General features: G+C 40.0%; 1 protein-coding gene across 14 annotated transcripts; it reads left to right on the top strand.

Annotated features, from left to right (window-relative positions):
* Positions 1–910: 910 nt before the first annotated feature.
* On the top strand, positions 911–20,769 carry LOC131224665 (tRNA-specific adenosine deaminase TAD1). 14 transcript variants are annotated; one of them, XR_009161106.1, is made up of 13 exons: positions 915–1,118; positions 4,411–4,531; positions 8,366–8,553; positions 8,721–8,819; positions 9,342–9,443; positions 12,410–12,579; positions 12,670–12,746; positions 13,250–13,405; positions 13,639–13,726; positions 16,066–16,180; positions 16,537–16,616; positions 17,101–17,138; positions 19,938–20,289. XR_009161106.1 is itself a non-coding variant. In XM_058219941.1 (12 exons), the coding sequence occupies exons 1-10, from the start codon at positions 962–964 to the stop codon at positions 16,174–16,176; spliced, it is 1,269 nt and encodes a 422-aa protein (XP_058075924.1). In that variant the 5' UTR covers positions 915–961; the 3' UTR covers positions 16,177–16,180; positions 17,101–17,138; positions 19,938–20,287. The 14 variants fall into 14 exon arrangements, 6 of the variants coding, with proteins under 6 accessions (XP_058075927.1, XP_058075928.1, XP_058075925.1 ...); XR_009161107.1 differs by lacking the exons at positions 17,101–17,138; positions 19,938–20,289 and adding an exon at positions 20,353–20,769; XR_009161105.1 differs by lacking the exon at positions 19,938–20,289 and having other exon boundaries at positions 17,101–17,435.
* Positions 20,770–23,629: the final 2,860 nt, after the last annotated feature.

The following is a 23,629-nucleotide window of genomic DNA, read 5'->3' on the forward strand; positions in this document are numbered from 1 at the left end:
TTTTGACCCTTTTCTTGAGGTAGGAGTCCAAGACTTCCAAACAATTATCAAAATTTATCAATGTGCTTTTACCACATCTTACCATCAAAAGTTGGGCTTAGGCTCGATGAATTTTAAGTGGCTCCTGTTGGGTCACAAGCTAAATGTGGCCGGAAATGTTGGCCTGTCTGATTGGACCCGTTGCTAGCCAGCCATGTGGGGCTAACCAAGCAGGCCAAGCAGGCTTAAGGCCCGACCGATTGGACCCGTCGAAGACCTACAACTCTGTATACGAGTTGAACCGAGTCGAGCTTGGCACAACTTGACTCAGCGTGGCCAGTAGCTAACCGCAGCACGAACTCGGCTTGGTTCGGTCCTCAAGCTTATTTGGCCTACTTGGCTCGATTTGATTAGTAGCTCAGGCATATTCGAGCTTGTGCGACATTTTCCTAAATACGTAGAATGCATCTTCAATTTTTTATATAATGCAAGACAATGACAACACTTTACATGTGTTTCATCAAACATCCGGTGAGCAATATCAAAATCAAGATATAAGGTCAATCTTACATTGTAAAGTTTTTTATTGTTTTTGGCAGTGATTTGTTTTGTATCCGTTATTTTCTTGCCACCAACTGATCTTGTGGAGAATGTACATACCTGAAACAACACTTTGCTGAGTCATTTTATCAAACACTCAGTGAGCGACATCCATATCAAAATAATGAGTCACCAAGTCCGAGTCAATTCGGGTTGAGGGTCTATTCGATCCGAGTCGAGTCGAGCTCGGCTCGAAATATCTCGAACTCCAAAAAAACAACTCGACTCGGAATCTAATTTCGAGCCGAGGCGAGCTGACCGAGCTAACTCGACTCGTGTACAGCTCACTCAAGACTCGTTGGCGCGCGGGGCCCGTTAGAGTGAAAAGGTAGCTCCAGCAGAAGCTGTCTGCATTTGCAAGCGGTTGAGAAACACAAGAGGGATGAAGAAGGGATCTGAAACGCTAAAAAAGGAAGGGTGGGGAGAGATAGTATCGGGAGCGGTTCTTTCACTCTACAAATCTCTTCCAAAGAAAGGGAAGCCTCAAGGCCGAGAATCCACCGTTTTAGCTGCTTTCGTCATTTCATCTCCTTCTCAAGGTCCGTTTTCTACTCTCTCTCTCTCTCTCTCTCTCTCTCTTCTAAACCCTAATTTCGCATGTTCTTTCATCCACTGTAGATGGCGCCCACATGTATTTGAATTCCAGACCGTCCATATCATGGGCCTCATTGTGGATGGAGCATAGCCCAAAAAATCATGCTTACGAGATTGTCTTCAACATGTGATTTGGCCCATTGAATTTGGACCGTTACGAGGAAAGGTCGAAGAGGGGGATGAAGAACACATGCTGACGTGGCACATTGTTGGGTAATCGGGTTGCGTACTGAGTAACTCAGTATGCTATAGTGTATTGAGTAAACTCTGTGGGGCCCACTGTGATGTATGTCTTATCCACGCCGTCCATTCATTTTACCAGCTCATTTTAGGGCTTGAGCCCAAAATTGAATCATATCCAAACCTCAAGTGGACCACACCACAGGAAACAGTGTGAATTGAATGCCTATTGTTGAAAACTTCTTGGGGGCCACAGAAATTTTGGATAAAGCTGATATTCGTGATTTCCCTTCATCCATGTCTGTGTGAAGTTATGAACAGGCTGGATGACAAATAAACATTACTGTGGGACCGAGGAAGGTTTCAATGGTGGAAGTCATTATCCTTACTGTTTCCTGTGGTGTGGTCTACTTGAGCTTTGGATATGCTTCATTTTTTGGGCTCATGGCCTAAATTGAGCTGACAAAATTGATGGACGGCGTGGATAAGACACATACATCACGGTGGGCCCCACAGTTTACTTAGTACACTTCTATTACTTGTTACACTAGCATACTGAGTTTGTCAGTCTGCAATCCGCTTCCATTGTTGGGACATTCAGGGGTGTTGATCGGGTGGGTCCTGTCACGAACATGGCCTGGTCTGAAGGTCTGCCCACTTGGGTCATTGGGTGGCCTGCATATGTACGCTAGATACTGATGGGTGTTCATTTTTCTTACCATCAAATCTTCTTGTACAGGAGAGATCCCACCTGATGAGTGAGCAGGTGTGATTTTTCTCCTTTGGCAGGATCCTCATGGGACCCACCAGAGGAGTGCCCTGGATCTCGCACATGTGCCATGTCGGTACTTAGTTCCAAGAATCACCCCAGCACTTCTCTTTACTAAATTGGGCCAACTAACCCCCTCTACTTGTACTATGCATGTGCATCTATCTAGAGTGTCCAAATCATGGTCCCCATTGTTGGAGTATGGCCTGAAAGTTGCACTGATCAGACAATCTGAAAAATGCATCTTTGCCCATTGAATTTGAGCTGCTGATCATTTCCTTCTCATCATACATTTGGCATTTGCATGGTTCGAAGTCAGGACAATAAGGATTGTTTGATCAATGTGACTTGTGGGCTATGCTCTACCCAAAACATGGCCACAATTTGGACTGTGTGGAATGCTACTTGCATTCCATATATACCGTGGATGAATTGACAAACACTGATAAATTGTAGCAAACACCCCTTTTATGCATTAGACTGTTTTGAGTAGTGAGCCCTAGTTTGAGATGGTGTGTGTGCCTGAATAATCACAGTAATCAGATGATCACAACCATATGACCGGTGGCCACTGAATGGCAGTAAAAGCAAATTATACACAGTCCAAATTCTATGAGTTGAATTGGATGCTAAGATTGTATTGCTCTTATGCTATTTAAAACTATAGTTGGTCCTGGAAATTGAATGGTTTGGATTGACACGTGGATGCTACATGTACCATGGATTTGTGAGTACAATCAGTCATATCTGCCAGAGCATCATACATTTCCTCTTTTTTTTTTTTTTTTATCTTCCAGTTAGATGCTATGTTGCCCTCTTTTAGTCTGATGCTGGATTTTTTAAAAATGTTTTCTGGAGAGAAAAATAGAAATTTGTTGTGCATTTCAGCAAATTAATTATATAGTTCAATAGTTGAAAAGGAGATTTTGGATTTTTTTATTAGTTAGCTTCATAAATGAGAATGGCCTTGATATACCAAATACAAATTTCAGGTCCACTTTGAGGGGGCTGACCTGCAAAACAAACCCTATAATTCTTATCTAAGCCTTTCATTGGCTAATTGTGAAAGTAACCATCCAAATCCCTCTCTCCCTGCATGGGTAATGTGGCATAGGTCACTGTGACCGGGCTATTTTAGAGTTAGATGCAGCTAATCATGAACATAAAAAATCTAGCTGCTCCACTCATAAGGTAAGCCGCATGCATATGTCAAAACATGGACAATAGAAAACTTGACCAGTGGTCTGTATTCAATGTACCCATGCCCCCCCTCTAATGAGTGATCTCATCTGATTTCTTGGATCAGGGAATGGTCATGGCGGGGCCACACCTGATGAATGGCTAGATTTCACAGAAGTGTGCCTCGTTGGCTTGCATACCATGAAGAAAACCCTCGTTCTAAAGTAAGAGAGTGGCCATATCATTTCTCCTTGGGCCCCTTTTTCCTGCCTAGCTTTCCTCGCGGTAATAACTAAGAATCCTAACGGATTTTGGAGCTTAGTTGCAGGAACCCGCTACCCAAGCTTCACTCCTGCATTGAACCTGTGATCCTGCTCTCACTTCCTACTTGTTTATAATTGCTAATATTTTAAAAAGATGCTTCCCCAGCCCTGTCCCTGAATCTGCTCATGCCTTCTCTCACTCCTCATGCAACTATATTTTGGAGCCATTAAAAAATCCAACAAACTAACTATTAGCAATCCCAAGCATACATCTCACACATTAGGAAACTACAGGACTCTACATCTCATAAATTAGGAGAGCCATGGTATTTACAATTCCTTATTCTCTTCACGTTCTTTGTTGTATGATTTCCAAATATGTATATTGCAAGCTTTCCTAATGTGTGAGATGCTATCAGAATGCATGAGATGTGGAATCCCTTAGCTTTCCTAATTGGTGACATGTGCACTTGGGTTTCCTAATACTAGCTTCCCAAAACTAATGTGAAACCATTCATGCCATTTTTTTTCCCTTTTCGCCACAGCATTGTACAGAATAAATCCTAACCATCTATATTCGGCCAATCCACTCTCAATCAAATCCCTCCCACCAAAACAAGTCCCATCAATTAGGGGTCCCATCCACCAAAATACGCCATGGGGACATTACATGTTTTTAGTGTCAGATACATCTTGTATATCATCCTAGACATACTGGGACACAATGTTTCAGGTGGCATTGGACATGTGCTCTAACTACCGAGATCTTAAACCATAGGTAAGAAACATCATCTTCTTTTAAGAGAAATTGCTGACACTATTCTTTGTTCTCTCTTTCATTTTTAGACTTGGAAGTAGTGGCACTGGGAACTGGAACTAAATGTCTTGGGGGATCACTATTGAGCTCACATGGTGATGTTGTAAACGACTCACACGCAGAAATCATTGCACGAAGAGCCCTCATCAGGTTTTTATCATATGTTCTGCAAATTCCCCATGGAAGAGCATGCACTGTTTTGCTTCTCTTTCTTTTGGGAGCTGATCCATTGCTTCTAGGGACATGGTGGTCAATGTGTCTCCACATTGTTTACATTCATGTTGCATGTGGATGAGATCTGCACATACTTTCAGCAGGTCCGATGGTGAATGGGCCATGATTAATGATCCTAACCATTTAATTGGTGGTTTTCAAATGGACACTAAAAGAAAATGTTAGCCATTGCCTACATTGAGTGGAGAGAAGTAGACAATTGGAATTGTATGACTGGGGCAAGTTTTAGTCAGTGTCTGGTCAATGGTGAAGCCTGTGAGATGAATGGTCTGGATCTTGTCCCTGTTTGTTACATGTACTCATGTGTCCCTAGAGGTCTTGGATTTGTTCCCCTTTCTATGAGTTTCATACTTGGCGTAGTGAAATAGATGATTTCTTTAAGAATTGTGTTTGCTTGCCCTGGTTTTGAGGAGTAATGCTGCTGTGAAGATAATCTAGTTGATGGATGGTATGCCAAAAGAGTCATGTAACAACTGTCAGTAACAGTTGTAACCATTACATGTTACGGGACCAAAGCGGCCATAACAGCTGTTACAGAAAAAACCACCCGCAATGGTCTTGTAATGGTCCTGAAACAGTTTTCTTAAAAAGAAAAGGCCATAGCGACCGTTACAACCTGTATCATAATAGTAATGGCGGTGGTCGTTGCAGCCACCATTACTGTTAATGAATACCTGGAGTTGATGAGACGCTGAAAACCTTCTTGGGCCTTGCTATGGTTGGTTTGGGCTATTAACCTTGGATGGTCATGATCAGCCGACACAATCAAATCTCAATTCTTGTAAAAAGATCATTATTGTAATTTCAATAGTAAAGAATACCTAATTTAGATCTTACCTTGCTTAGTTGCTTATGCAGATAGCATAACACCACCTGGGTAGCATCACACTTCCATAATAATAGAATTCTCAAAATACATGTTGAGCATCACATCTCATCGGTTTTGAGAAATTACCTTCCCAACTTTCGAGAATCTCTCTCTTGAAAGAAATATCATTTCCTTCTACAAATGCAAATTGGAAAGCAGAAACAATTTTAGGTATCACATGCCTCAGGCATTGAGCTAAGATTTTTTGAGAGGATTTTTTTTTTTTCTTTTTTTTGAAAGATCACGATTTCTATTAAAAAGGAAAGAGTACAGGGAAAAAAAAGCCGCTGAGATAGTGGGCTAACTACACTCCTAAAAACTGCAGATTACAGCCCTTTAAATTATCTGCATTAGAAGCCCACTCAACTAACAATCTCCTATCTCTAAGAGCTATGGAATCCGATGTGTTAGAAACACCATTGAAGCATCTTCCATTTCTTTCTTCCCACACTGACCACTAGATAGCGAGAAGGGCCATTCTCCATAGCTCGGTCCTCTGACTACCCAGTTTTGGACCATGCCATGCCTTAAGGAGATTGCTAGAGGAATTTGGGAAGGCCCAACCGATATGAAATCGGGGAAAGAAATCTGACCAGATTCATGTGATAAAGGGTCAGTGGACGAAGAGATGGTCCATCGATTCTTCGCTCACCATGCAGCATAGACAAACATTAGTGATAATCATTCCCCTTTTTCTCAAGTTATCCATTGTAAGGGCTTTCTTTTTACCAACCAGCCAGCTAAATGCCACAATCTTAGGAGGAGCTTTGTATTTCCAAACGTGATTAGTATGGGTCTCTTCTCCTCTTGAGGAATCCCCCTCCATACTCCTATAAAAAGATTTGACAGAGAATACCCCAGATTTATCACTTTTCCAAACAATTCTGTCCGCCCTTGACTGGTCCAACTTGACATCCTGGATGCGGTTAAGAAGGGCTACATATTCTTCAACCTCGTAATCTTGAAGATTTCTTCTACATTTTGGGCCCCATATGACCATAGACCCTTGAGAACACCCAGCGGAAACCAGAGTTCTTTTCTCTAAAGACACATTAAAATGGCATGATTTTAGAGTGTTCATGGGCATGCCTTTTTTTGGACATTGTAATTTTTTGGGGTTTTGTGCTTGAGGGTTTTCCCATAGGTTGATTGTTCTTCTTTTTTGCCTTTTGCTTGTCATTTGGTGCAGTGATGAGAGGGTCCCTAAATGATTGGCCCTTGGCTTGTGTTTTCTCGATTAGCGTAAAATTTTTTGTCGCTATTATGGTAATGGTGGTCCTCCTCCTCCTCTATTTGGGTACAAAAGCTTCTTCTTCTTCTTCTTCTTCTTCCTCTTCTTCTTCTTCTTCTATTTAGGTACAAAAGCTATCAAAACTTGGGACTGAAATTTCTGAACTAAATGAGTGAAAAAATTTCTGAACTAAATGAGTGAAAAACTAGAGATACATTTCTTCAACACGAGTAAATGACTTAGTAACTCTTAAAAATCCTAACAATAGCTACAAATGCAGGGAAAATAAAATACTCTGATAACTACATAAATATGATCAATAAACTAAGTTTCTTGCCACAGTGAGGACCCAACTAAACTCTCATTTTCTTTTTTTCCTTCTTTTGTTCTTCTTGATGCGTTTTGTTTTGCTAAGCATAGTTAACTACTTCAGAGGGTAGGATTGGGAGTCCTGCTCACATTACATTGTGGTTGTACTACATTGGGGCAGTAGGTATTTGCATTTTGACCCAAATATCATGCCTCTACTCATGGTGTGCCGTAAAGGCCATTACGTAAAGGTAACGGTGGCAACCGTTACACGTTATGGGGTCGTAACGGCCGTTATGGAAAAAAATGACCCGTAATTGCCGTTAACGGCACGTTACATCCCTTATAAAGTCCATAACAACCCCGTAATTGTCTATTATGGGGAGTATACATGTTTTCCATACTTTTTAATCAACATTATGGGGCAGATACAGGTTTTGGGGATTTTTTTTTTTCAACAAAAAAAAAAAGAGACCGTAACGGCGGTTACGAGGGCCATAACAGCCGTTATGACCCGTATCGTAAAGGTAACGGTGGTGGCCCTTACGGACACCATTACCGTTAAAGAACACCTGGAGTCTACTGCCATTGGGTTGGTGGGCCAAATGTGTATGTCTAATGATGAGCACTGATTATTCATTTTAGTTGGTCATCTTTTCATATGCGTGTCACCCAAGGACTAGATTGGCCTGATTTGCAGGTCATTGAACATACACAGTGGGACATAATTGAAGAATAGCCCAGACCTGTGTTGGCACAGAATAGGATCTGGATCCCACCTATGAGCAATCATCACATTTTTTTAACATGCTCCTTTAAAATAGTGGTCTAATACTTGATAGCTATTATCGTATAGAGGGTGGGACTGTGTGAATCTTAGCATCTTTTTTTGTTTTTTATTTTTATTTATTTTAATCTTTAGGCTGCATTTGGATTTTGGATGCACCGTAACCAATTAACCATGGTTAGTTCAATAGAAAGGAAATGGTGAAATTGTCCTTGTATTTATGATATGAGGAAGTAGCCCTCAAGTTGCAGTTAACTTCCATTTGTATCTGACATGATGGTAATAGAATTGGAATTCAGAGATTGGTTCCTCAATATGAATACCAAGGTAATTGCAATTTTGTCACTTCCACTTCAAGAACTAATTATTTCAGTTCACTTCATTAGTACATACTGTGCCGGTTCTTAATCATATAGCCTCTATTGTTGAGATCTGCTGTTAAGTTTTAGTAATGGAAGTTCGTTTTTTAATGTTCCATGAATATTACAACAAGAACATTATTTAGCAGCTGAGTCTATTATTATGCTTGTAATTGTTGCTTCCTCATCATTGCAGGTTCTTTTATACAGAGATTGGACGTCTTCAGAACATTCACAATAGCCATAGATCTAGTGGAAACGAACAATTGCAAGTTGATGATTCTACAAGCTTGTTTTTTCTCTCAGGGACAGATTTTCCTGGCCAAGGAAAATACAAAATGAGACCAGGCTGGAAATTGCATCTATATATCACACAAATGCCATGTAACTCTTACCATTTTTTTGTTTAAATTATTATTGTGGTGGTCCTGTTAAATATATGAAGTTTTCAATTGTTTTCACCACTCATGTCAAAGAGATTTTTCTATTGCTTCTTATTAAAGTTGCTTATTTGTTGATACTGTTCCATACTTTTTCTTTTCCTGCAATAGGTGGGGACGCATCAATGACTTCACCATTGTCATCATTGAGTGATGAGCCCCAACCAGAAGGGGATATGCTGTCTACACTCAAAGCCCCAGGTTCTATGGGTGAGTGTCCAGAAGTGTCCTTAAAGGATGTAGGCAATTGGAGTTAGTTTTTGACTATAGTAGTGAATTTCATTAGTTATAGGAAGCTCTCATACCCAAGATTGTTGCCATGATGTCATCTTTTCTTTGATTTTACCTGATCCTGTCTAATTTATGATCAGAGATATTGGAGATAATGAAATCAACTTCTGTGGGTAATCCGACTTGACTGTGATTGCTTACATGTGCTTAGCTTTCTTAGACATTTCAAGCATCCATATTCATGGAGCCCTTCTGGATTTTGGCACCGCTGCCTACACCTCTTGGGTATCTTTATTGTCATTCTGTTCCTGTTTTCTCCATTGGTGTAGTCCTCTCCTTGTTAGTTCATGGTTTTTTCCTTGTTTGTTTGCAATTTAATACTTCTAACTAGTAAGTTCTTGGATCCAATTTGATTGTAATGGATATAGAAAGTTGGCATGTTTAAATGTAATATATAATCTCTTTTCTCTAAATGGTGGTTGGATTTTGTGGATTCTTCAGGAGTTAGTGGAATGGTTCAAAGAAAGCCTGGTCGTGGTGATACAACTTTATCAATGAGCTGCTCTGACAAGATAGCCCGCTGGAACGTTGTGGGGGTTCAAGGTTTTTTCCTCATTGCATCTTCTGAGTTCCACCTGTAAAAAAATGATTTCTTAGTACCATTTGTTGGGTTGGGATTGAAAGGCCACTTGGACACTATTAATATGGACAGGTCATCCCTTTTTTGTAGCATTGGATGTGAATGCCAAAAGTGGGATAATTTTGCTGCTGGCTTAAGGTTCTCTCTTTCACTTGCTTTAAAAATTGGAGGTAGAGAGGTGTTTAACCGTAAACCTACAAGGAGTTGAATATCCCTATGTTCGGTGAATTCATGCCCTAGGTGTAATTCGCTAAAACCTACAGCCAATATGGTTCTGTAATTTGCTGACCTCTGTTCCTATTGTCATGTTTGAAAACTGGTTGTGATTTAGCTACCCCCCTTAAACCTACAGCAATTATGGTTCTGTAATTTTCTGACCTTCGTTCCTTTCATCATGTTTGAAAATCGGTTGTGATTTAGCTACCCCCTTATGTGATATGGGGGTGAAATGGTCAAAAGAACACCCTAATCCACCAAATCATGCTTGATTTGTATTCATTTTGGGCCCTATTTGGTTGAGTTTCAGCAGGTCAAGCTGACAAACACCGTTCTTATCACTTATCAGAGAATGGTTTGATACACCATTGACTACATGTTAAAAAAAGAAGAAGAAGATTCTGGTGGTTCACAATTATTATTATTATTATTATTATTTTTTTAATAATAAAAAATTCTGAGGGCCTATTTGGATGGTGAGGAAAGAAACAGAAAGAAAAGAAATATATTTTTCCCATGATGGGACGTTTTCTCATGTTTGGATAGCAATGGAAACGTTGGATAGGAAAATGGAATCATTAATCAAATGTCAAAGTCAGATTTTCACATGTGAAATAGGAGGTGACTTTTGTGAGAGCTTTATTTGGATTTCCACGTTATCCAAACAAGACCCAAAAATGAAATCCATGTTGATGGGGACATCACATGCGCATGCATACGCATGCCGCCCCTCCTTCGCAAGTACGCGAGAGAAGGAGGGCCCCACCGTCGATCTGGATTGATGACGACATCCGGGAGGGCTTCCTAGTTAGAAGACGGAGTTTTGGTTCATTGGAGTGGGCCCGATAATCAAGTAAAGCCCATCATGGAATCTCATGATCGGCGCCCACTAATCAGATTGATTTCATATTTTAGGTTTTGCTTATTAATGTTATTTAGAACATCATGGACGCTTTAGATTTTTTTGATTAGTTTTTATTTTGGTTTACTTTATCACCACGTAATAGGTTATGCACATGGCGCGAGTTTTGGGGTATAGGTTTTTCTTATAAATAAGCACCCCCTGTAGCTTTTTTCATTCATTGAAGGTTAATAAAAATTCTTCGTTTTCTTATTCTCTGAGTTGTGAAGCCTAATTGGATGCAAGACCCTCCCTTCATCGAAGGGCTAACTACCGTGGTGCGAAGCCACATCTATCCTGATTCGCCCTAATCTATCGCCATCTCTATTACTTATCTTCCACCATCTCTTCTTCTCATCTTACCCCATCATCCACACTTCGAATCAGTCATTTATTGCAGCAATTCTTCTCCCTACAACAAATTTTCAGAATTTAGCCCTGTAGGAGGGCTGAAACTTCGGCGGAGCACCGTGTTCAAACCGATCATCCGTTTGGCATGAAATTTGGGGGGAAGGTGGCCCATCCCTGCCTGACTAGGTCCTAGCTGGCCAATCCCAGATTCGTGGGCCCCACACACGTGCGGGCCACCATCCATGCATGTGCGTCAGGCCGATTTGCTGTCCACTCGTGTGGGCCGATCACAGGTGTTCTCTCACGTCTCCTTCATTCCTCTCTCACCTGATTTCCCTAACCTTAACCCTAGATTGTCCTAAATCCCAATTTCTATGCCTTTTTTTTTAAAACCATAGGTTTTCCCGAGTTGAAATTAGTAAATCCCTTGGATTAGGGACTGATTACTATGCATGTGTGGATGATTGTTTCTTATCTTTGAGTATCGTTTGGTTCATAATTTTTATTAATCCAGTCCTAACATGTGTAGGCCTGGACCCGCATAGATTCCCCTTAATTGAATGTTTGGACTTTCATGTAGGATATGGAATTTGTGTAATTGTTTCTGAACTAACGTGATCTTAATCCTGAAATCTCGCATATCATATTTGAATTTCATGTCCTGCATCACATGCTCATGAAAAATCTTGGGAAATCATCATTAAATAACGATTATAGTTTGCTTTTCTTTTCCCACCATTGGAACATGCCCTTGGTGCTAACCTATAGGCCATGTTTGTGTTTCCTTTATGAAAAAAAAGCAAATGATCCCAGAATTTAACACAGTCATTCATGCTGGATAGAATTATTTTTTTTTTCCAAGGAATACTTCAAATCTATGCAAGCTGACTGCCACATATTGAGCAGTATATTGGAAGTTACTGTTTTTCAATCTTGTTGATTTCTCTGTTATGTCTCCATGGTAAAAATACTTTAAAAGGTACTGTTTTTCAGTCTTGTTGATTTCTCTGTTATGTCTAACCCATTGTAAAAATACTTCAAAAGGTAATTTATATCTTTGAGTAAGCAACGATCATGGTTGCATCTCAAATCTGAAATGAGTATGGAGTGGTGGATTTGGTAAACACTGAACATAGGATTTCATTGATTGAGCACTATTCTTCAATCTTTCAATCAATTTAGAAATAAAATATTTTGTAAATGATAAAGTACATGTGTGTGTGTGTGGTTTGTGGCGTGCGTGCACGTACGTCTGTACTAACATCAGTATTGAATCTGTCAGCATCATCTGTGTTGGAAATTTTTTACATGCCCTTTTAATCCATTTCCATCTTTGAAGAGCTTTATTTTACTTTCGTGTAGTTCATGGTACGTGGATGTCTTCATTCAAATGAGTGCATGAATGTCCATTCTTCCTGGTTTTTACTTGAACAAGAGATGTGTTCTTTCTCTTTGTTACAGGAGCTTTGCTTTCTTACTTTGTAGAACCGGTGTACCTGTCTTCCATAACTATCGGGCAGTCTCCTAGCGATACTTCTCAACTTCTCTTTTATAATCATTTGAAAAGGGTCCTGTGTGATCATATCCTTCCATTATCTAACAAACTGTCTCGGCCTTTCCTGGTGAACGAGGTGCGAAACGTGTATGCTCAAGTTAGTGTGGACTATGGAGAGTGGGTAAAGTGAACCTTCATTCTGAAATTGTTATTATAACATTGGCAGCCTCAGTTTTGGGAGGCTCCCGTACCACCAAAGGAGTTTCAGCAATCCCAAACGGATATTCCAACCTTAACATGCGGGTAATTTATATATTGTTCATTTGAATCTGCCCTTGACATGTCAAGTTATGGCATTTTGATTGGATAATTTAAAAGAGTCCCCATGCATCAGGACCGTAGTGTCCCACAGTTCATTTAAGTGGTGCTCATGGTTTGGTGATCCAGACTGTTGACTTGATGGGCCCCATCATGGATGAGGAATGCTGCATATCACCCAAGTTAAAAGATCCTAACCCATCGATAGCTGGCCTACTGATAATAGCTCTGAAAAGATTGTGGTCCGCAAAAAAAATGGTCAAAGATCGATTGGCTCAGATCTTCCAACCTGATTTCTGGGGCACCCTCCCTACACGGTTGGGTCCATCATACATGTTTGGATCTCTGAACCTTGGTCTCCACTTGTCCTGACTGAGCACATGGTGTCACTATACAAGTCCTGATGCTTCAGGACCTTATAATTCCTCTTTTGAGAATTCCATCTCACCCTTTTTTCCTGTTTGTAGTAAGTAGTAACATTTGTTCAGCAAAACAGTGAAATTATTGGAATCTTCAATTCTCAGGTATTCAATCTGCTGGAACAAGTCTGGTTTGCATGAGGTCATCCTTGGAACAACTGGCAGAAAGCAAGGTACCTCAGCAAAAGGGGCACGATACCCATCTACGGAATCGTCTTTATGCAAGTATGATGACATGGCTTCCATTTGAAAATTTTCTGCTGTGCTGAATAAATTTAAACTGTTCCTGATGAAATTTGTAACCCAAGTGTGAACTTACTGTTGTTTTTTCAATTGATCCGTTCAAGAACTACGAGTCTATGACAAGTACTTCTCGTTGCATGGATGTACAGTATCCTATAACAAGGAGCATCTTCATCTCTGTTAGTCTTACTTGTTTGTATTTTTCCTAATGCTAGGAGGCGACTGTTGGAGCTTTTCATTTCATTAAGATGTGAAGGCTCTACTGGATCCCTAGTGGAGGAGACTTCTTATCATGAGTTGAAGGTAATATTTGTTTTTGAGTGAATCTGTTTGCTGACCTTAACCTGAACTCAGTTGTTAATCCAAATCTGACTCTACATGGATTTCAAACTGACCTTATCAATCCAACCTTGAGCATATCCATATTTCCCAGCCCAATCCTCATCTGACCCAACCCAAATATTTCTGGATAGAGCTGTACACTAGTCGAACCAAGTCGAGCTTGGCACAGCTTGACTCGGCTCGGCCACTAGCTGATCCTAGCTCGAACTCGGCTTGGCTCGGTCCTTGAGCCTGACTGACCAGCTCGGCTCGGTTGTGTCAGCAGCTCGGGCTAGTTCGAGCCAAGTTCGAGCCTGTGCGGCATTTTCTCAAACACATGAAGTGCACCTTCAAATTCTCACAGTTTGCAAAACAGCAGCAGCAGTTCATCAAACACTCAGTAGGCAGCGTCAAATTCAAGATACAAGGTTAGTTTTATCATGTAATTTGTAATGTTTGTTTTTTTGGTATTGATTTGTCTCATATCCATACCTTCTTCGCCACCGGCCGATCCCACGGAGAATGTATCCACCCGAAACAACACTTCGTTGAGTCATTTCATCAAACACTTGGTGACAACATCAATATCAAAATAACCGAGTCACCGAACTAGTTCGTTCCGAGTCGATTTGAGCTTGGCCAAGCTCGAATTTGGCTCGAAAGTTTTTTGAGCTCCCAAAATCAGCTCGACTCAGCTCGAACTCAGTTTTGAACCGAGTCAAATTGAGCTTTTTCGAGTTGTGTCGAGTGAGTTAACCGAGCTAACTCGGTTCGTGTACAGCTCTATTTCTGGAGTTATGGAACTAGATTACTGATATGAGATCCATACCTAAGATGAACGAATCAACCTGAACACCTGACCTGAATTTAAATCGGGTTAAAAAAAATAAAAATAAAACCAACCTGAACCAGACCTACCTACTGACCGAATGGAACCTTAAAACAGATTGGGGTAGCCAGGTTCTGGTTGATCCCAGAGGAGAAATCAATAGAGAAAGTAGGAAAGGAATACACACACATATAATGCTCACCTGCGCGCTAGTTCTGATGAGAACTCGTGAGAACTTTTTTGAGAACTCATCTCACATGATATGAGCACAAAATCTAAACCGCATGTGATGTGGCACCCCATGAAACCCCCAAGGCCCAATTTCACACTGATCCAAAACTCTGGTGGGCCATAGCGCTGATGTCAGTTTACCTTCCACTTATGTCACTCCTGCTTTTCCTTGCATTCCCATAATTTACCTTCAATGCAAACAGGCCCTAAAGTTTAACTTGAATGATGTGAGCTCTCAACTGGCATTGACTCAGAATTAAATTCGAACTTTATGAGCTCCCAAGTCACGCTGACTCAGAACTTGGTGTGAGTACTAGGATATAGTTTGCAAGTTTTAACAGGTTATGCTGTAGTCTACCTTTTTATATCTTCCAATTGTCATTTAGGTTTTAAATAAATTGGAACTACCCATTTAACACAATTCATCATGATTCCTTGGTAAAACAAATCACAACCAAAGTGATTATAATTCTACTATGTTTGGATTGCAAGGAATACAAGGCATGGGTATGGAAATTGTAATTATATGTCTTTTAGACCAGAGAATCCTTACTATGGATGAGCCTTAAGTGAGTAGTTTGTAGAATCCATCTCTGCCCAAAGATCCACTGCTGTCTTATCAAGGGAATCCTGGTAATGGGATTCCAAGACATTTCTAACATGGTGGAAAAGGATTTTGTAATCATTCCAGAATCAATTTGTTTTACCATGGAATTCTTTTATCCAAACTACTTGAAAGTAAAAGATGAGAGCTTTGCTAAGTGCACCTGCATGCAATAAAGCTAGTGTACACGCCTATGCACAAGATCTAATCAATCCATCAAGTTGGTCCAATCTTGTCCATGTTTTCTAGGAAATAAAATCTGATCCAATCAGCACATGGGTCCCAATATTGGAAACTGGGGATGGGTTAGAAAACTTCAACCAAGTTTTCCACTACTTTTTTTTTTGCAAACTTTGGCCCACCTGACCAGTGGATCAACCTGATTCTTGGGCTAGGGCATCAATGTAGTGGGTGCCATTCTGAGGAATGGATCAGATCTTGGACCTATCATGCCATGTTGGCATATGTGGCATGTACATGGTCTTTATTGCACATGCATGTAGCAAAGCTCAAAAGATAAACTGCCTTAGCTTTGAACTTTTGAGGGGTGAAAAGCTATGTACCTTTATTCTACAGTCAGGTATCTCTAGCGACAATTGATATAATGATATACTATTTTAATCGCAATGGTGTGAAATGAATCCAATCCTCTTGCAGGCCATGGTTCATGATTATACTTCTGCACTGAGGGTGCTGAAAGATAGCCCGGCTTTTAGAGATTGGCCTCCAAAACCTTTGGCCCTCGAGTCATTTTCTATTTCCCGATAGTGAGGTAAGTTTGTTTTGGATACTGTTAAATTGAATTGCAATAAGTTAGACTTAAATGACAGAATTGCAGTTACCTTCCTCAATATTGACACGGGAGCAGACAACAAACCACAATTATGTTGATTTCAAGTTGGGACATTAAAGCAATGTAACTGTAGTTTTGAGTGTAGTTCTAAAATTTAGGGCTCGTTTGGATGCTACCAAATAAGTTACTTTTAAACTTATGTTAAGTTACTTTTTTAACTTAAGTTTTGTGAGCATCATTGTAAAAGTAACCATTTAGCTAAAAGCTACTTATCTTAGTAAGCTGTTTTTGTTTTAGACTTTGCAACTTATGACTTTTCTACTTTCCTCTCCCAGAGTCCATGTCTATGGAGACTCTCTCTCATGGTCCATATCAAAGGAGGCCCCACATCTAATGTAGACGGTCCACATAAAAGGTGAGCCCCACATGATGAATGACTCCATATTAGTGTGGGCCCACATATGGATGGTCCGCATCAAAGGTCGGCCCATAATAGTAAAAAGCTAACATCTAAACCGGGCTGATATGATGGATGACCCACTTCAAAGGTGGGGCCTACATGATGGACTATTCACATCAAAGGTGGGCTCCACATGATGGGCAATGGACATTGAAGCTGGGCCCCACATGATGGATGGCCCATATCGAGGTGGGCCCACATGATGGACGGTACACATCAAAGGTCAGCCCCTAATGATGAATGACCCACATCGGGCACACGGGATGGATAGTCCACATCAAAGTTGGGTTCCACATGATGGGAAATTAATAATGGTGGGCGTCACATTCTATTGGCTATGATGCAAAAATTTCACTGATTAGATGATCTACTCCATATTCAATTTGTCTTTTTTATTTTTATTTTTATTTTTATTTTTTTATGGCGATGCATTTTTCAGGCCATGGATGAGGTGGCTACAATTGCCTAAAAAGATACGTACTTCAGAATAATAAGCATTCCATGTTGGTCCTAAGAAATTGATGGACCGAATTTGTTGGTGCACTTATTTTTGTGTGAATGATATGGACTGCCCATATTGAAGGCTATTGATCAAATGGTTATATTTAGCATATTAATGGCATGTTTGCATGGTAACTCAAGAAGTGTGTGGTGGACCTAGTGAACAGTATGGATTGGACCAAGTGTCCCAATGCAACTAGGAGCAATATAACTTTTTGTGCTCTATGAGCGCCAGAGCATTTCTCAAATATTAATCAAAAGAAATTTTTTCTACATTGTAATGCCCGGATTTTTACTAACTTGGGAATTTGATATCCTTAGGCATTACCTTTAATTTCTCGATTTGAGTACATGCTCTTGTGTGTTTTCATACGTGTTTGGGACCAAAAGGAGTGATTTTGGGTCTACCAAGACCGGCCGATCGAGTGGAAGTTGTGAATTTTGGAAAACCTTAGGACCTAACTCCTGGGTTTGCTTAACTTTGAACATAGCAATGTGTGTGTTAGGACCGCCTTGCTTAACATAATCAAGTCTGTACAAACTTCGGTTTGTTTAGGTCCATGTTAGGATCACCTAGGTGGGTGGACCGAAGCAAAGTAGAAAGTAAATTCTAAGTTTGCAAATCCAAATAGCTCAAATATGAAGGGTTTTGGAAGACAGAGTCGGGGTCAACTCCGAGGGTCAAATGAGTCATCCAAGTTTTGGACAGGGGACCCAGTCGACCCCGTGCTGCTGAACAGGGGGACTTGGTCGACCTCGTCAGGACCCGGTTGATGTTAAACCGTTGGACAACAATGGTCAATTGTGGGCAATAGTAGACAACTTCAGTGCGCTAACTTCAAAAATTGGTATCTCCTTCAATACAACTCCGCTTGAAGTGATTCAAAAGTCAAATTGAAGCCTGATGAGTTTAGTTTCATAGAAAGATAAATAAAAAATAAAACTAAAATTAGAATGAGATTGATTTTAAGATATTTTGGGAACTGTATAGAAAATTATAGGTTTTAGACATTTGACACTTATGAAATTTTTGTAATTTTTATGGAACTCGAGATGGAATGAAATTTGGTAGGCTTAAAGTAGACTTGATGATGAATTACCTGTTTAGGACACTAACTCAGGTTAATGTCCTGCACATATCTATATAATCTCGATCTCGATCGACGATCAATCACCCCTAAACAAAAATAACATCATATCCGTCGATCGTCGCATTCGAATATTAGAGCGATTGTATTCATACATAGATCGTCACTAGGTTCACCTATCCCATGGCATAGATTGGCCTATACACCTTCTAGTATGCCCCAATAGTGGGGAATGATCTTCCATATGGTTAATATACCTAATACCTGGCCATTAGGGCCATTTGCACAACTTCTGTTGCTATAAAATGGGCCCTAATGGGTAACCCTTTGCCCCATACGAATTGTGCCCTAAGAGAAGAGAGAGAAGAGAGGAGAAAGAGTGTAGGTGAGGGTTTTGCACCCTTTACCCTTCTCCCCTTCAACCAAAGCCCCAGTCACTTCCAGATCCTTCAACAGATTCCTTACGTTAGTAATCAGATGTAAGAGTTGATCTCACTTCATAATCTAAGTCTTCATAAGTTCAATTTTATGAATCTCACAATAATCTTAATGTTTCTATAGGAATCGATGATTTTTCCTAAAACCGTAACTCTAAAAGTGCGTTGAGATGGGTGAAATCCTCTTAAGGTGCATACCATTTTCTTAGGTTTTCTTTTTATCAACCCTTGAGGGTGATAGATCATGACTTTTGGTTAAGTAAGAATACATATGATAATTACGCCCAAATTACTTTGTGTTAATAACCCTAATATTGCTAATATTAGTAGTAAACATGTATGATGAAATGCTTGCTCATTTTGATGTTTCCCTTTGTTAGAACCTTGTTACAGTTAACGGAGAGCATTGCTGACGCCAAATGGTGTTTAGTGATGTACGTTGTTTTGGCATGTTTCATGCACTTGTGTTGTTGATACATTCGTTGATATTAGTACATTGCCATATTATTGTTGATATGTATTTAATAAATTAAATTGCCGTGATATGAGATTAAGCCTTACTAGTTGCTGGATAAAAATGGTGGTCGTCATGGTTGGCCGTTCCTAACTTATATGGTCGGTTTAGGTGGAACACGGATGATTGACAATAGTTATAACTACATGGAATGCTTTGCATCTGATGCCGGTTTGTCTAGGGCTTCCCCTTAGTCAATCAGATCGGTCTAATGCTTAGCTCGATCATTATTATATTTGGTGATTTATTGACACATTAAAGTAACTGGGATACCTTGTTAGTAATGAATGATGTCTATTCATAACTGTTAGTGCCTTACTATTTGACAAGACTTAAGAGTTGGGCATGGTGGTATGAGATACCATGTCCGAGTTATTGGCCTATCCTGGGGGGACATGACATTGGGTGATGAGTCTGATATGTTGGTAAAGCATTGGGTGACGAGCCTCAATAATAACTTGGATAATCATACATATCATCATGGTAAATATTGTTGAGTTGTACTGTGGGCCAACAATTGCATATATCATTATGAAAATTTATTATTAGGTTGTGCTGCGGGCCATCTATTGCCATAGTATCTCATCATGCATTAAATAACTTAGGAATCGTGTGTTTTGTAATGCTATGATTGCATATGCCTGATTGTGTTGATAACATATTTAACTTAGGATAATAGTGACACTGAGTTGATCACTCATTCCCACCTGTGACAGTGTTTTAAAATACAAAACAGATGATATTATTGATGTAAGTACCACATGGACCGACCTATTAAACGAGACATAGTGGACCATGTTGATGGTGCTTCGTACTTCCAATTGTCGGATGGGCAAGTTTGGGCGGAGTGCCTCACTTCTCTCTTCTTTTTGTACAATTTGAGGATTTTTATTTTAAAGCCTCCAATCTTGGGGTGGACTCCGTGGTTTGGTTTTGTTAAGATGTATATTGTGGCTTATATAGTCCCCATTTGGACAGACACCACTTTTAAAATCGTACATTTTGAATATTAACCATATATTTATGAGTTTAATTATCTCTACTTAACTTTTGATGACACTGATTTAAAAATACTTTGATTATTGATAATGGGTGAATGTTAACTGGACTGGTTGGGCACGTGGAAACTCGTACACGTGCATTTTTGGTAGGTTCACATTCAGGAGCTTGGGATCGAAGTCACTATACTCGGGTGTCAATTTTTGGGGCATGACATAGATGGACCGAGAGTTCCGGACGCCTGTGTCGAAGAAGTTCCTGCGCTCATAAGTTAGGTGGGGCCCACCAAGAGTTGGTCTTTCAATAATGATTTTTTTAGAAGGGGATCTCGGTTCGATGTAATGGTTGATGCATTTTTTATTTCTTCCTCAGAGTCAAAGGAACCATGTTGTATGATTATGGGAGGACCCAACTTTTCTACAACTCCTTCCATCTTGTTTGGTTGAGACGATCTTGCTTGGAAACTCAATGGTAGTGTCAACACTATATTGTAATATAATACAATTGGTGGTAACGACCCAAATTGTATTACCAAATTCAGACACTGCCCCTAGGTGTTTCCGAATTCGATTGCTCGTCAGTTTTATTCGTGAATTCAAACTCCATTTTCTCATTTGGTCTAGATGAGGCTTGTTCTAATGATTTTGGTTTTGCAAGCAATTCTTTAATCAAAAGATCATCTGAAAAGCATTTATTGCTGAAGTATTCGGTCAATCATTCAATATACATAAATTCTTTTTTGAGATTCCAGTCATTCTTATCTGATTCAACTTCTACATCAAGCTTGGCCATATTAACCAACATCAACTCTTCTTTCGATTTTGGAATTTTCAGCTTTGATCGTATTTGCATAGACTTTATATGAGGTTTATCTCATCTTTTTTTAGCTTTCTGTTGCCTTTGCCAACGTTGCTTTTGAATATGTGTCATCCCGTCTGGGACTGTTAGAAACTTTGGATGATTCAACCTTTTCCAAATTCTCTTTTGAGTAGTCTGAGGTTTAATCATTCTGTCTCGAAATAGACTCAGGGTGATTACTAGTGTATTTAACCATTTGTTGATAAAAAGAGTTATCTTTTAGCAGTATTTTGAATAAATGATGGCTCTGCTTGATAGTTCAATCGATAAACTCTCCTATTCGGTCGGATCACCTTACACATTGCTCACATAGGGGCGGCTTTCAATAAGTGAAGTTTATCGCCTTTGCATACGCTTTGATTTTTTTCGACCATATGCGTGTACTTCGTAATTCTCTTCTCAACATCCTGTTCCTCGACCTGGCCGAACCAACTTCTAAGGATTAATGCTAGCTACATTGATTTTCCTATTGACTGGAAATGAATCAGACTAACCTTTTTTTTCTGTTAGCTTGTTAGTACACTCCATTGTCAGTTCACACTTCATTGTTAGCCACTCCCACTAGGGATCGATGTCAAGACCTCAGTGTTGAAACGAGGTATCTTCCACTCAGTCTACTACTTGAGCTATGGATCAGGATGTAATGAATCAGACTAACTTGATATTGCTCCTCGGTATAAGGTTGATTCTTGAGAAAAGGTTGCCTCCCTAGGTATCCCTCTACTTCGGACCTTTGGGATTAAGTTCATATTCTCACGCTCAAGAAGTCTGAAATCCACAAGTGGTGGTGAATTTCGTACGTCTTGCATTGAAACAGGGATATGAACAAGAATATGTGGTGTGTTTTGTTGTGGATGGAGAGCCCATGGCACTAGCTGTGCCGGGGGTATTTGTGCTAGATGCCCAATAGAACTAGTGTCAATCTGTTGTTGAGGCGCAATAGGTGCTATTTTGGCAAACATATTCATTTGACGGTTTATGATATTAACATGGCTAACCATCCACATATTTAAGGTTTCTGTCTGAACTTGTGACTCTTCAGGTTGAAGACGTGACAATTCTACGCTATGTTGAATTCCTCTTTGAACTTCAAACATTCCTACTGACATAATCTTAATAGGTTTAACTTGAGATATCGATGCCCTATTTTGGTTTAGCAGTGGTGGAATTGGCATTGAATTGGGTGGTAGATTTACTTGCTCAAGTACCTATTGTACTCGCAACTCTTCCTCTTAGTGGGTTTTCCGCTCCCACTTTTGTGTGATGCGGCACATTTGAGTTTTAAATCTACCTCATTTTTGTTACCGTACCCCAACCTGAACCTGAACCAGGAAAACTGATTGGAGTGGATTCCACAGGTACATCTCGATGGGCCTCAGAGATCTTTTGGTTACAAAGCGCTCCCTGTAACAGAAGGTAGGAAACTCACGTGCCTAATTTTAGGCTGGCCGGCATAATTAGCTTGAGTGCGGACCTTTGGTAAAATTTTCAACCGTCCATTTCTCTTGCATATGTGAGCCCCACTTGAATCGTCCACATTCGGACAGTGGACAAAACTCCAAGAGCCAGCCCCGGGAGTAGCCATCACGTCTTTACAAATAACAATGGGAAAAAGAGACAGCAACCTGAATAGTGCCTCGATGCATCGGATTGTACATGTAATGTAAGGCCTAAGGTCATGAGGTGTGGCCCACTTGAGTTTTAAATCTGCCTCATTTTTTGTACCATGCCCTAACGTTAGCTAGTAAAACTGATTAAAGGAGTGAATTGCAAAGGGTCATCATGATGGGCCTCACAAACATTTTGGTTTCAAAGTACTCGCTGTTGCTGAAACTCACGTCCCTAATTTTAAACTGGACGGCTGGCCATTAGCTTCAAGTGCACTTGCAAGTTGAGTGCAGGCCTTTGGTCAAAATTTCAACCATCAAAATATTATTATTATTTTTAATTTTTGCTTATGTGGGTCCCACTTGAATAGTCCTCTCTCAGACAGCGTGGACAAAACTCCAAGAGCCAGATCCCTTGCAGTAGCCATCATGTCTCTATAAAGAAGGTAAAAAAGTGACAGCAACCTGAATAGTTCTTTATTATTATTATTATTATTATTAAACCCGTCTACTGCTGGGCATGAGTAAGGACCCAACCTGAATAGCTTTATGTTGCATCGGATTGTACATGTAGGGCCTATGGTTTGGAGATCCTTACCATTGATCTAAAAGAAACCCTAATGGACAGCTAGTGACTAAAGCATTAGAAATATCCATGGCCAAAGGATTCAAACTTCTAACTAGTGGCCTGGAATAAATAGTTGGGAAGAAAATATATATTGTACTCTATTCTGGTTATTTTGGAAAAAGTTAATAGGAGGGTGACATGTGGCATCGTAAGAGAAATAAGAGGTGGATGAAAAGAACTTCATGATACTTGGAGTGCTTTTTTGCGGAATCATAGTTGGCTTAAATCCAATTTTACATGTCAGCGGATGGTTGACGAAGTGATGTGGCCGAGTTATTCAAAAGTTTAACGAGTGAAGAGAAACATAGTCGAGTAGTTCAAGATACAAAAGGTGAA

Source organism: Magnolia sinica, chromosome 14 (assembly GCF_029962835.1).
Source record: "Magnolia sinica isolate HGM2019 chromosome 14, MsV1, whole genome shotgun sequence".
Classification (NCBI taxonomy): domain Eukaryota; kingdom Viridiplantae; phylum Streptophyta; class Magnoliopsida; order Magnoliales; family Magnoliaceae; genus Magnolia; species Magnolia sinica.

What these genes read in the sequence shown, in the direction of transcription:
- LOC131224665 (XM_058219942.1), top strand. Translation starts at nt 962, where the DNA reads ATGAAGAAGGGATCTGAAACGCTAAAAAAGGAAGGGTGGGGAGAGATA. An exon ending in CAAAGCCCCAGGTTCTATGG is followed by an intron (nt 8,820 to 9,341) that starts GTGAGTGTCCAG and finishes TGGATTCTTCAG; the next exon opens with GAGTTAGTGGAATGGTTCAA. An exon ending in GGCCTTTCCTGGTGAACGAG is followed by an intron (nt 12,580 to 12,669) that starts GTGCGAAACGTG and finishes TAACATTGGCAG; the next exon opens with CCTCAGTTTTGGGAGGCTCC.